Raw genomic sequence first — 15,152 nt, forward strand, 5'->3', positions numbered from 1 at the left:
AACCTAAACCTTAACCTTAACCTATAACGTATACTTACAATCTTAACCTAAACCTATTCTCAATTCCAAAAACCTATACTTATAACCTAAACCTAAACCTTAACCTAAACCTAAACATATACTTATAACCTATAACGTAAACCTAAAACCTCTATAACCTAACCTAAACCTTAACCTTAACTTATAACCTTAACCTTAACCTATAACCTAAACCTATACTTATAACCTTAACCTAAACCTATTCTCAAATCTCAAAACTTGTACTTATAATCTAAACCTAAACCTAAACCTTAACCTTAACCTATTCTTATAACCTTAACCTAAACAAAGTTTACAGTTTTATTATATTTTGCTTGCATTATAGTGTAATGGTCTAATCATATTTTAATTATCTCTCTAAGCATAAGCACAAATGTATTGTACCATCAACACTACTTGTATAATGTTTTAATATATTCCATTTGTATTAACATTATTTAAATTTATAAGTTTGTATCTCGCACATATTTAGTGATGACACCAGGTGGGAGAGGACGTTATTCGCGCACTGGATCTACCCCTTCTACCGGTGATGCGACGGAGCAAGCATCGCCATCACATGTTGCATCGCAGGCGTCTGATCCCGCAGTTGCGTATACACCGGGTACTGCATGTAAGTCTAAACATATATTTCTTTTAATGACTTCTGTTTATATTTAAACTTACATATTTCTTTTACAACAGTATCGTCGACCAGCCGACGAGGATGTGGACCCACGTGTGGGTTGCTTTTAGAGTGACTTACATATGAGGTTAGGATGATGGTAAAGTTCCCACAGGACTGCATTAGACCTGTTGGGAACAATGCCAGACTGTTTACGTCAGAGGTCGGTGTCTTATGCTGATCTCTGATCCCCCCACCACCCCCCGTTGGGCAGACGTGACAGATGATGTGTGGCAGCTCATCCGTCAGTGCCTTCAGGTAAATCTTAGTAAATTAAAATTTATTTTATAAAAGTTCATTTACAGTTAAGTTATTTTCTTGATAAGTTTATTGCCTTAATCTATTATTTTTTAAACTGAAGGATAAATTTGATTTAAATTTGACTTTTCTGTACATTTCCTATGTCATCGACGACATGATTAAGGAGCAGTTCAAGGAGTACTGCTCTGAGTTACACAAGCGGTACAAGCGGTGCATAAGCCACGAGGAGGACGTACTATCCGCACCACCGCACGTGACCCATGACGACTGGCAGATACTCTGCGATAGATTTTTGTCTGATTCTTTTCAGGTAATATTTACACATTTACGATATCTTAAGGTACCAATTAAATTCACAATTAATAATAATATATCATGCATAATGTGTTTAGATGAGGAACAAAATAAATTCTGACAACAGGGGAAAGTTAGAAGTGAACCACGTAGCTGGTTCAAAGTCATTTGTAGAAATTCGTCACGACATGGTAAGAAATTACTGGTAATTATTAAGTTAATATATTCTTTTAATGCATTTATATTAATTCTATTGTCCTTTCGATTGCACAGCGAGATTCCGTCACTAGCCAGGAGCCCGGACCAGTAGACCTTTACAGAGGGCCTCACTGTCGGCAGACGACGGGATCTTGGGTACATCCTATAGCCGGCGAGATTTGGGTAAAAATTCTTACATTGTAAAATTTAATTGCATTAAATTATAATAATGTCATTTTTAGAGAAAATTCATATATTTTCATTACAGGCGTCGATGGACACCTTACATAGTCAGCCCACTCCCGATGGTACTCAGCAGAGTGAGCCAGAGATCCTGAGTGAGGTGCTTGGCACCCGTTCTGGATATGTGCGTGTGCTTGGCCATGATGCCAAGCTCATGGCACCCGCTAGAGCTTCCTCCACCCGATCCATCGTCGTTGGCGAGAGCGCCACCTGCCGAGCTGATATCGTAGAGAGAGAGGTTCAGCAGATACGGGTCGTTGTCCATGACATCAGAGAGCAGCTGGAGAGGCAGATGGAGGAGCAGGAGAGGAGGATGGAGGAGCTGGCGAGGCAGAGGGAGGAGAAGGAGAGGAGGAGGATGAAGGAGCAGGCGAGGTAGAGGGAGGAGCAGGAGAGGAGGATGGAGAAGATGCGGGTAGAGCATGAGCGGTAGATGATGGAGATGTTTCAGGTTCTTGCTGCATGCTTACCCACCGATGCTCCACCACCTCCACCTTCGTCTTTGTGATTTTTTGTATTTTATTTATGATGTTAAACTTATATGTATTTATGTGTGAATGAATGTCATGTTGATGGATGTAGTTTATGTTTGGATGGATTTACGTACTTTAGGTTTAAATGGATGTGAATGTGAATATGATGAAATATATTACATAACAGGTGTATATCAAGAAGAATATGATGAAATATATTGTAACAGGTGTATATTAGGAATTTTGTGCTGGTATACTGGAAGAAAAAGACACTTTTACCAACGAAAATTTTCATAGGTAAAAGTCTCATCCACGTTTTTACCTACGAATATTTTCGTAGGTACAAGTTCTGTAAATATTTTTCGCTACGAAACTACTCATAGGTAAAAAACACTGATGAGACTTTTACATATGAAAAGATTCATAGGTAAATGTTTTGTACATACTATTAGCTACGAAAATATTGGTAGGTATATGTTTTGTAAATATTTTTACCTAGGAAAATATTCGTACTGGAAAATATTTTTACCTACGAAACAGTTCGTAGGTAAAAGTTTTGTAAAAATTTTTAGGTACCAAAATATTCGTAGGTAAATGTTTTGTAAATATTTTTACCTACGAAAATATTCGTGGGTAAAAGCTTTGTAAATATTTTTAGCTACGAAAATATTTGTAGGTAGTAGTTTTGTACATATTTTTACCTGCGAAAATAGTCATAGGTAAAAGTTTTGTAATAATATTTACTTACGCAATAATTCGTAGGTAAAAGTTTTGTAAATATTTTTAGCTATGAAAATATTCGTAGGTAAAAAGTTTTGTCAATATTTTTACCTACTAAAAAAATCATTGGTAAAAGGTTGTACCGACGAAAAAATTCGTCGGCAAAAGTCTTATCTTTACCGACGACAATTTGTACTTCGTTGGTAAAAGTTTTTTCCCTCGGTATATTAGCGACGAAATTACCGACGAAAATTTTCATCGGTAAAAGTGGCTTTTCTTGTAGTGTTACTCATTATAATATTATTTTCATAATATTTTATATACGTTAGTTATATACATATCACTTTATTACAACACATTTTCATACATTATTTATATGATAAATAAATTATCAAATACATCCATAATTCTTTTAATTTATGTTTGTGTAAAACTTACAATATAACAATATATATATATATATATATATATATATATATATATATATATATATATATATATATATAACAATATATATATGGGAAAAGGTACTATGCGCTCGACCTCACGAGTCCGTCCCATGAGGTCAGGCTGTGTGGGCCCCACCGTGATGTGTTTCAAACATCTACCCCATCAATCAGATGCACCATTCCATCGTGGGCCTAGGTCTCAAAAATCAAGTCAATTCGTGACTTGTGTGGGCCACACCACATACAGAAGTGGGGAGGAGTCGTGCACCGTTAAAACATTCATAATCATTTTTTGGGCCCACCGAGATGTGGTTTGCAAATCCAGCCCATCCATTATGTGTGTCCCACTTGGATGAGGGTTCAGACCAAGTTTTAGTAGTATTAAAAACTCAGGTGGGCCCCACCAAGTGCTTTGATATGTTTTTACGGTGTCTTCACATGATTTTAGATGGTATGGCGCACCTAAGTTCCGTATACGGCTGATTTTTGGGATATCCCATAATTTAGAGGGGACCCATCAAATACACGGTGTTGATGGTCGACACGCATCATGGTGGGGCCCACACAGTCAACCTCACGGGAGCTTATCGTGAGGTCGAGTGCATAGTACCTTTTCCCTATATATATATATATACTTATTAGATATTACTGGATGGTTTGATTCTTCTATTAAAGTGATTGAGATCCTAAAATAGACGTCTCTGGACTATTCTGAAAATCAATTGAATGGATGGCTTGATATACGAACGAATGTTGCACCAGACGATTGAGATTGATGAATTGGGGATCACTGGATGTTGATGTGTAAGGAAAGCTATGTGTGTTTCCACACATATATAAACTGGTTTAGATGCTCATGGCAACACCCGAGTACGAAAAAGTATGGGGTGTTATAGAGATAGGAGGGGAAGAACGAGGGAGAGAGAAGAAGAGAAGCTAGAGAGAGGGGGGCCGAGTCAACTCGGCTGGAAACGAGACCAACTGGGTCAGGTTAGACATGGTCTGATTTGGGTTATCCTAGGAAGAAAGAAAGAAAAGAGTTGTGGTCGAGTCAGTTAAGTCAACTCGGTTGAATCGGGTTGTCGTCTTTACTCGTCTTAACTCACTAGACATTGAGTTGGGCCACATCCAACTTCCGCTGATGACTCAATCCTAAGGGTGCATGCACTTTCTACCAACATTAGTAGGTGATTCGATACATAAGGTGATGATTTCTTCCCCTTGAGCTTTCCATTTTCCCATTAGCTTAAGTGATAGTTTTTATTTTAATTTTGGTTGATAATCGATATCTTTATCTTATAATTACATGTGCTAGTTGTTGGAATTGAATGCTAGATTACTCATGGGTAAAGGAAATGTGGTTATTCGGCTCATCAAGAGAGAGGGCAATGGCCCTACAGATGGTCTGGCACGTGCGGTGAGCGACAACCAAATGGCAGCCCTCTATCTTATTGAGTTGGACCTCCTGGACCTAGTTCGAGGTTCGTGTTGCTTAGACAAAGCAAGCCTTGTAGTTATAAGAAGGGTCCAGAATGGTCCCTAGTCTGTGTTTTTTCTTTTTCGATTTTCCTTGTATAGGGTTGGCCCTAGCGGGCTCCTGCTGATGACAGATTCCCCTAAAATTCAGAGGTTCCCAAAATGTGTGCAGTCAGGATGTAAAGTGTCTTTTTGCCATATATGAAAGATATCAGCTTTGTTGAAAAAAAAATGCTAGATTACATGCTCAATATTTATCCTGTATATTTTCTAATATTTGTGAATTGCTTGTGGATTTCGTATGGAGCTTAAACTGGTGCACCAATCAGTGGGAAACCCCACTTATAAATGTACACCCATACTTGGGATGTAACTTGATTGATTGTGTTTATAATGTGTCATCGATCTAGTGGTTACTTTGAATGATGTGAATATTGAAGTGAGCCTACCATTCATGGGTTATTGTGTCTGCGTGTGTTGAGGGTCAAATATTGCATATTAGACCCCAGTTAATACTTGATTTTACGAACATGATACTATTTAATGGCCTATTTTTATCGTGTTTGTGTTGCAAGGTGAATTTAGGAGCTTGGATTGAAAAAGGGTACTAAAAGCATGAATTTAATGCTCTTAAATCACCAAGGCAAGGGACGGACCCCAGGGGACCGAGATTGAAGAATTTACACACCAGCAATCTGAGAAAATCAAGCCATTCACGTTAAAGAGGCTTGAAAATCGTCTAGAATGCAAGATCACAGGGTTTCCATGACCTGTTTGGTTCGAAACTTTATATCTGGTCTGAGAACCCAAAATCTACCGTACACATCGAATTTTAGCCATTGGATCCTTGTGGAAGTGGCCCAACGGATAGATCAGCCCTTAAAATATTTTTAATTTGGGGCCCACCTGATATCTAGATATGCTTCAATTTTAGTCTCAACCCCTTAAATGAGGTGGCAAAGCGGATGGATGGAATGGATTTCTCACAAATATCAAGATGGATCCCACATGTACATTGCATGTACATAGGGTACACGTACACAAGAGGTGCACCAGACAGAGAGTCCGGTCAAACAGAGGGCTGACCGAATCAAATCTCCTTCCTGCGCGGGACGTCCAGTGAACGTACCTACCCAATCCAGTTTTGAGTAGTGGGGCTCACACATCATCCAAATGCATGATCCGGACCGTCCATATGCTCCAGAGGGTGGGGACAACCCTAGCCATGGTGGCCTTTTGGTCCCATGCACATGTACACACGTGGATCGTCAGAAAACACACGATAGACGGCGAGTTGATTTGATACAGTGGACAGCACCAAAACTCGACCAAAACCACTCCTTTCTGACTGAAATTTCGCCAGGAATCCAATGAACGAGGTAGATTTCACCTAAAACATCACTGTGGGGCCCACCGAACATGTCAGCACAATAACTTTCTAAAACGGACGTCCGGACGCATTCGGGAGTTGTAGGGATTTGTGGCCCACCGTCCATGATTGGTTGGATGATCTGAACCGTTAAGAGGAATCCCAAGCCAAAAAAGACCAAAACCATAAAGGAAAACCAGGCTTTCGACGCTTCATTTGGTCGAAAATTCCACCCAAATGCAACATGTTTGTGTTTTTGCAAATTGCACTATGAAAGGCCTTCTCCACCGTCTCCAACACTCTAAACTGCCCTTGGAGCCTATAAAAGAGAGGGAGGACGTGGAGAACAACTATCTTTGGGCAGCTGTGGAGGCGATCTTTTGGACGTGGGAAGAGAAAGAAGGAGAGAGAGAGAGAGAGAGAGAGAGAGAGAGAGAGAGAGAGAGGCCGACCATCTCCATCGGCCAAGAGTATTTTTTTCTTCCTTCCCTTTCATTATTTTCTTCATGTTTATTTGAGATTTAGCTTGATCATGACTATGTCAGGATAAACCTCTTAGCTAGGGCTAAGAGGTGAAGCTTGTAGCATGATGGGGCAATTTTTACGGCTTTGATTCATGTTTTATGAACTCTCTTTGATTATAGTTTGATTATATGGAATATTCGTAGTTTTTAATGGTTTATTCTAACTTAAATTACAATGGATCTACGATAACTTCGGGTACGTTCATTGCATTATAGGGATTGTGAACATGGGAGCCCTGTTGTTCACCTCGTCTCACAGGCATGGTTAGATGACAGAACCCTTCCAAACGTTCATAACTCTCTTAGATTGGTTAAATTCTGTTGTTTGCTTTGTCTCATGGACATGGTTTTGTGATGGAATCAATTCTAATTCTCATACCTCTTATCCATTGATAACTAGATCGAAGTTCATAGTTGATTTTAATGAATTATCTTCCTACTGGATGAAAATAGGACTCTGATTCCAGTTGTGTTTATAAATCTATAACGCCTTGAAAATCGGGGGGTCGAGCAGGACCCAACTCCCGAGTTCTAACGCATCACTTATGCAACATGGAAATGAATGATTTAATGTTGTTCGTGTTAGTGCATTAGACATGAGTGAGATTATACCAAAATAGCATATCATACTCCAGAGACAGTTAAATTTCGCAAGCGAAAGACTGTAATAGATATATATATATATATATATAAAGCATATAAGTGGTAGTGCGTCTCCGGAGTATAATCATGTTCCAGGTTAAACAATTACATGTATCATTTCAAATTACAAAATATTAAAAGGTGTACATCCATCTACATTATGCAATCCCTGTAGCCTCGACGATCAGAATGCGACCTACATGAACACGCCTGAATACTGCATATACGAGAACTCCTCCTTATTAACATCAAAATTAGGCTCCGCTTCATAAGCTGCGCCATCATTTGCAACTAAGACAGAGTCTGGTTGGTGTTTTAAAACACCGTCCCAGAACGTGGTTGTGAGTGATCAACTTAGTGAAACCATAAGGCAAAGGTTAATATGTTATTAATTCAGTCAAGCAGTAATGATATGTAGTACATCAATCATGTCCTATATTACTCTTGTTAATGCAAGCATGGTATATGATAATGATGCATGCCCTCGCCTACACTCCCTTAGCGAATTCATCTCACGTTCGCGCATGACATCCTCCCGAAACGTGCGCTTCCTCGCCAAAGCACATGCAATGCGGTGCATGATTGTGTTAGCCAATACTTAATTAAGCATATTCATACAACAGGATTGTGAAGCTAAGTTATCTCCCTTTATATCATTTACCCAAACAATGATCCATCTAGGGTCGTCAATCCTAGTTAAATCACATACGACAACAGTATTAGGTCGCTACGGAGAGGGTCGTCACTATCAGTGTAGGCCTACTTTATACTCAAGGTTACTACGGAAAGGCTCATCGCCTTAACATAGTCCTAGTGTATACTCAAAGTCACTACGGGCTCGTCACCTGATTGTATGCTGACAGCTCAAATACAGTGTCCCATACCACCATATTTGGCTCATGAGTTTGAGTTGCTCACTGGTCACTACGGAGAGGCTCGTCGCCTCAGCGTAGGCCAACAGCTTAACCACGGTGTCCCATACCACCATGCCCGGCTCATGAGTCTTAACGGATCGAGATACCAAGGTTAAACGGGCTCTTCACTAGTAAGTTTGGTACCTTATATTCAAGTAGTAACGTCCATACATGGTGAACATACATCGGGCCAATCGGATTACTTGACAAGCTCGACTAGTACGAGCATACGTTGAATTAGTCGACATGAAGTGCATACGCACCCCTCATGGCCTAACCACTATCGGTAATCATCATATGACTCGGATTCATCGGACGTATCCATCGTGGCTAAAATAGCTTGGCCACCGACAGTGAACCATTATTGATTGCCCGGACTACATCATAGCCCCAATCATACTTCAAGCAATGGCATTCACATGTGATCATCAAAGACAGCACGTGACAACCAATTCAGATATAAATCTCCTATAAACATTTTAACGAACACATAAAGTACACGCTATTATACATAGGCATTCCATACACAAATCATGTAGTAGCAAGATAGATTACATAAAGAAAACTATAATAATAGATGGGGGAGTTGAGAATCCTATCTCCACACCCTCATTAAACACATCACGTAAATCATTTTCTTATTCAGGCATTTTATCAAACACTTAGACTACACATATTACATACATGTAATAACATATTACATACAGGTAATAAGTTAATTAAAACACATATTATAGCAAATCCTTCCACATAGGAGTTGCCACACGTACAGCCATCATGTGTTCCCAAATGTCCATCACAACAAGCACGAATCATAATTCTATATCCATTCAGACATTTCACCAAATACATAGAATGCATTTAAAATAAACATAGTTTACATATATGTGAAATATACGAAAAACATTATATCTAGGCATATGTGATAGCAATCAAGTCAGACATAAATCATTATTGGCATTGAAAGCCTTGAAAACTATAACCTAAACGTTTATAGTCCGCACCTTACGCTGGTAGACTCGTAACGAACTCAGTTCAAACACTAACTCGTCGTTTACGGCACAACGACAACCTATAAAATGAAATAGGTTAGCTGTTTCACCCTTTTCTCTACTTGAATCCCTAAAATAGATTAAGGTTAGGATTTCTTATCCAAGAATGGAATCAGAATAGCCAGAATAGCGATATGGTAATGGGGGTTAAGCATGTGGAGTGGTAGGGAAGAATCCCAAGAATGATCTCTCACTTTCTCACACACTTTCTCTCTCTTTCCTTCTCTTTTTACTCTCTTCTCTCTCCTAGGGTTTACAAATTTGTATGGAGTGAGAGAGGGGTGGGTTTAGGTGCTTATATAGGCCCAGAACTGATGAAATTGGCCCTAGGGCCATGGTATACTTAGGTTATAGCCAAAAGTCAGCTGTTTCGGTCCAACGGAGCACATCTGGAGGCCCCTTTTCTGCGTACGGTTTAGGGAAAGTTCCCTGACGATGGATCTGCGCCAGGTTAAGTTTTTGGTCCGATCGGATTTACAGATCGACTGCGGAGGATCAGTTTCAATTCAACGGTCATCGACACTCGATCAGGGCCACAAGTTGTTCACTCCCCGAGTATAAGGTTGTGATGTAGTAATAAACTCGGTGAGACCGAGGTCGAATCCCAAGGGACTGATACTTGTACGTTATCTGAAACTAGGTAGAAATAGAACTAGCTTAAGATGAAATTTAAATCCAGTGTAAAGTGATGAATAATGGTGAGAGATTAATCTAAAACTTAAGAGAAATCAGAGATAGGAAACTAGGGATTCAGAGGATCCACTTGTAGAGATCAGAGAGATCTTACGCTTGCTTCAAGAATCATGGAACTTAACTGAATTTACCTGATATAAGTTTTAAGAGATGAAAGGTATAGGAATTAGAATGGATTCCATCACCAAATCATGCCCCGGAGACAAAGTAAACAACAGAATTAAACTAATTATCAACCAATCAACATGTTATGAGGGTTAGGAAGGGTACCATCATCCGACCATGCCCATGAGACTATGGTGAACAATAGGGTTTCCTAACGTCATAAACATGAAAAAATGAAAAAACATGCTCAAAGCCATCGCAAACCTATTGTAATTTTAGTCACAACAGACCATTAAAAACTGAAAACATTCCCTTACAATCAACCCAATACCAAATCCATTTAGTTTAAACAAGAATTAAAGGCATAAAATTCTTCCCATCACGCTACAAGCTTCACCCCTTAGCCCTAGCTACGGGGTTTAGCCACACATGAATGGGTTGGACCCTTTAAACAAAGCAAATAAAAAGAAAAAGAAAAAGAAAAGAACAAGAAGGAAAGAAAAACCAGATATTAGTTCCCACTCCAGCCTCACGTCCAAGCCTCTAACCGACCGCTACTCCCCTCCTTTCCTCGTTGATAATCCCATTACACTTTCTCTCTCTCTCTTTTTATAGAACTGTCGTCGGAGCCGAATTTCCGCATTCTATGCGGAAGTCTTACGCATAAGAGAACGTGTTGGAGTCGGTATGAAATAGCTTTCGCAGCAACAGGTGGAGGACCCGCGATCAACCTGCGTTTGGCACAATAGCAAATCCGTTTCGGCTATCTAATCCATTCGAACTTCTTGGACAGGGTCAACACCCTCTCATCAAATGTCTAGATGGTCTGGATCACCGATCCGACGTTGATCAAAAACACAAAAGGGGCCCACAGCGGCCGGGTTCCCCGGACGTCCGCGAAACAGGGACCGCGTGAGAGTTCCGCTGAATCTTAGTGGGGTCCTCGATCAAGCCCACTGGATTTCTCATTTCACCATTCGTCCTACGTTTGAACGGTTGATATCTGATCTATGCTGCCTCTTGAAATTCTCTCTCCTAGGTCCACATTAGCTATGCTGTTAGAGTCTCCTGAACGGTCCAGATCGACCTGAAGACCTCAGATGGTGGCCCACTACAAGATCACAGCGGCTGGTTTTATGAAACAGAGCCTTCTCTGTTGCGTACGGTAAATTGCGGTCAAACACTGCTTGACCGCTCGTGTTAGTTCAGTGCACAGCACGCCTTTAAGTACATGGTGTACACGCATTGCAGCATAGGGTCCACTTTGATATATTCATGAAATCCATTTCGTCCGTCCATTCTGTCATATCATTTAAACCGTGCAGACCACTTTTGAAGCGTATCCAGATATCAGGCGGGCCCCACATAGCGATTAAAGGGGCTGATCTGTCCGTTGGGCCACTTCCGGAGGGATCTGAGGGTTGAAATTTGACATGTACGGTTAATTTGTGGGCCCCTGGCCACGTATAAAGTTTTGAACTGAACGGACGGTGGGAACCCCATGATCTTGCATTCTGGCTGACTTTTAGGCCGCTTGAGTTTTGGTTTCTCGATTTTCGCGGATCCCTGGCGTGTAATTCCGTGGATCTTGGTCCCTTGGAGTCCATCCCTTGCCTTGGTGCATTCTGAACGTTAATTCCATGCTTTTAGCATCCCGATTTAGTCCCAACTCGCAATTCCACCTTGCAACAGAAACATGATTAAAATGGGCTATTAAACGGTACCATGTTCATAAATTCAGGCAATAATTGGGTCTGATATGCAATATTTGACCCTCAACACAAGTACATCGACCTGTGTTGGAAATTTTTCATGATCCAAGGGTGTAGTTGGGTTAAAATCCGACGGTCTGAAACCTTAGATTTGGCCTATAAGCGAACGACTCAATTCACTTAAGTTTCAGTTCGCTTTCTAAAGGTATTCGCGTTTCTCACACACTTCGTTCCGGGCTCAAGTTGTGCATTTTGGGATACTATTAGAACTTAATTTTTGAGATGGTCGTCAAGCGCAATAAGGCGGTCATAACTGTATAGTTTCACGGTCGTCGAACTTTCGACGCTTGATCTAGGTCCGATATGAAGTTTCAATGTGCTCCCGAGAGCAACCGGGTTTAGAGGTTGATCATAGATTTCAGGATGATATAGCTTAAATGACTCTACAAGTTTTGGATTTTGCAGATCGTATTTAAAGTGATCTAAGCTAATTTCACAGATAATCTCATTTAACACTTAGTTAATTCTCGTCTAATTTCTAAAGGATTTGGTCCTGAGTGATTTCTGCTTGAGGCGGTACTCGGGTCTTGGTACAGATTTTTTCGAGACATTACAAAATCAAGCATAGATCTCCCTAATCTTTACAAGTAGATCCTTGGCACCCTAGTTTCCCACCTTTGAATTTCACAAGTTTTAGTTAATTAAATTCACAATTATTCCCTTAATTTTCCCTGATTTAGATTTAAATTTTGTCTAGTTCTAATTCTGGTTACTTTCAGATTACGTATAAGGTTCAGTCCGTATGAATTCGACCTCGGTCTTATCGAGATTATTACTACATCACAATCCTATACTTGGGGTGTGAATAGCGTGGCTTTTGAGGATGGCCTTTGCATCGCATCAATTTGATATTTGCCCTATGCGGCTTCGATTTAATATTTTTCTTATATGATTTCGATTTGTTATTTGCCCTATGTGGCTTCGATGATTTATTTCTAGATAACCATGCGATGGTAAGTTTTACATGTTAAACTATGATTGGTCACTAGTCGATGAGGTTCCATTAAACATTCTAAGGTAGTAATCTCATGAGCCGAGGATGGTGGTATGAGACCTATGCCTGAGCTGTCAGGCTACCCTGGGTGATGAGACCCCCGTAGTGACCTTTGAGCTTTCTTAAACTAGCTGGTTATAAATGGAATAATAATGGTTGCGCTAATCATGTATTCATAGCATACCGACGATGACAGATGACTAATTCTGGATGCTATAGCACATGCCTATAGGATTTAGTTGGGATATCGTTTCGCTAGCTCCCAGACCACAGACTATCGGCCCACTTTTGGTGAGCTTGGCACTACGCATGTACTATGTACTTTCACTGGTGACCGGCCATATGCACGCGTTTTGCCCAAAAGCCAACTGGATGAGCATCGTCAGTTGATGTGCACCGACGCATCCATGCATTTAATAAAACTGCATCATGTATTGTTTTATATGCTTTTTGTTTATAACTATGTTTACTTAATGTAGTTGTGTGTAATCTTGAGGGGAATTCACACTGAGCTGGCCACTCATTCATCGAACATATAACCATACAGGTAGTGCGGGTGGATTAAATAATATTCATGTCTAGATTGATAAAGAGCAGTATACAATTATCAAGGATGCATGGCAGTACCTGCCAAGAGGAGTTATGCGATCTTGCTGCTTAAGTTAATATGCATCTTATTATTTCTCATGCATTAAATTGTGTAATTCTTGTATTTATTGTATTTGTTATCATAGAGACATTGGTTTGTATAAGTCATTTGAGCAGCCGCTCGTATAATTTGAATGTATATGCAATTTCTTTTATGTTTGATTTGTCCATCTTTCGCTAAACTGCTCACTTTGAAGAAGAAAATAAGAAAAAAAAATGTGGACTTGGGTTATCTTTAAAGGTTAACACTCGAGTTTTTGGAAATAGAGTTATATACACAGGTTTCGAAAACTCGAGGCGTTACAATTGGGCCTAATGTGATGTATATATTTTATCCACGTCGTCCACTCAATTTGAAAGATCACTTCAAGAAATGAGCCCAAAATTGAGGCATATCAAAGGCTCATGTGGACCACACCATAGAAAGCAGTGAAATTGAAAACCTACCATTGAAAACCTTTTGGGGGCCATAAAATTTCTGGATGTAACTCATTTTTTGGTACACGACGTTAAAATAAATTCTAAATCCAATGGACGGATTGGATTCGACACATAAATCATGATATGACCTAAACCATAAACTCCACATGTCACATGATAACCTCGACCCATATAACATGATAAGCACGACCCATATAACATCACAACCACCACCCATGACAGCCACTACCAATATAACATGACAACCACAACCCACGACAACCACGAACCTTGTGGGGTGATTCCTTCCGTCCACCTTGTCGGCCAGCTCGCCATGGACCCAAGAAGTCCTAACTTGAGCATAGTCCACTTCCAACAAACATTGTAGTGAACCTGGAATGTTTCAACAGTGAGTGCCACTGTCACATTTTTTTTCTATTATGTGACCCACACGAGCTCTGGATTAGGCTGATATTTGGGCCCTAGCCCTAAAATAACATGACTAAAAAGATGGGTGGCATGGATTATACACATATATATCAATGTGGGCCCCACAAGTTGGGCCTTGCCCCACGCCCAAAAAGCTTCCGTCCACTTCACTTTCTTAGCATTAAAAATGACAAAATTTCCAAGGCTTGTCAGAAGACCACCATCAAAATATTTGGAAAGTGGAATCTCTTTCAAGAATTTGAGGATAGAAGGAGGCCAATGCGGTCAAAATTAGGGGTGTACATCGGGCCGAATCGAGTCGAACTGGGCTCAACCCGGCTTGGTCCAGTCACCAACCAAACCCAGCTCGAACCCAACCCGGCCCGGTCACCGGGCCAACATGTCCAGCCCGAACTCAGCTCGGTCAGCAATCGGGCGAGTTCGGGCCAGTTTCGGCCCTTACAGCAAGTTCATGGGAAGGGCTTTGGTAGGTAATCCGTGTTCCATTACAAGACCCTCGATCAACGGTTTAGATAGTTGAACTATAGACTCCATAAAAAAATCTAACTCGTCAGGACATTATAATGCCTTTTTGTATTTGGGTGAATCTATGTTGTTCAAGTTATACGTCTCATTATGGACGGTGCATAACTTGAAACATGTCAAACTATCTAAGCTATCCAGTTAGTAGCTATCAAATGAATGGTTAAAATGTTTCAATCGTCAAACTTAAATGGTTACGACCTTCCAATTTATGTGATTTTTGGACTCTG

At 40.3% G+C, this 15,152-nt stretch overlaps 1 protein-coding gene across 1 annotated transcript; it reads left to right on the top strand.

Moving 5' to 3' along the window:
- Positions 1-472: 472 nt before the first annotated feature.
- LOC131250106 (uncharacterized) lies at positions 473-2,276 on the top strand. Its single transcript, XM_058250751.1, has 6 exons — positions 473-652; positions 724-961; positions 1,065-1,274; positions 1,357-1,449; positions 1,532-1,639; positions 1,725-2,276. The coding sequence occupies exons 2-6, from the start codon at positions 878-880 to the stop codon at positions 2,076-2,078; spliced, it is 849 nt and encodes a 282-aa protein (XP_058106734.1). The 5' UTR covers positions 473-652; positions 724-877; the 3' UTR covers positions 2,079-2,276.
- Positions 2,277-15,152: the final 12,876 nt, after the last annotated feature.

This window comes from Magnolia sinica, chromosome 6, assembly GCF_029962835.1.
Source record: "Magnolia sinica isolate HGM2019 chromosome 6, MsV1, whole genome shotgun sequence".
Classification (NCBI taxonomy): Eukaryota; Viridiplantae; Streptophyta; class Magnoliopsida; order Magnoliales; family Magnoliaceae; genus Magnolia; species Magnolia sinica.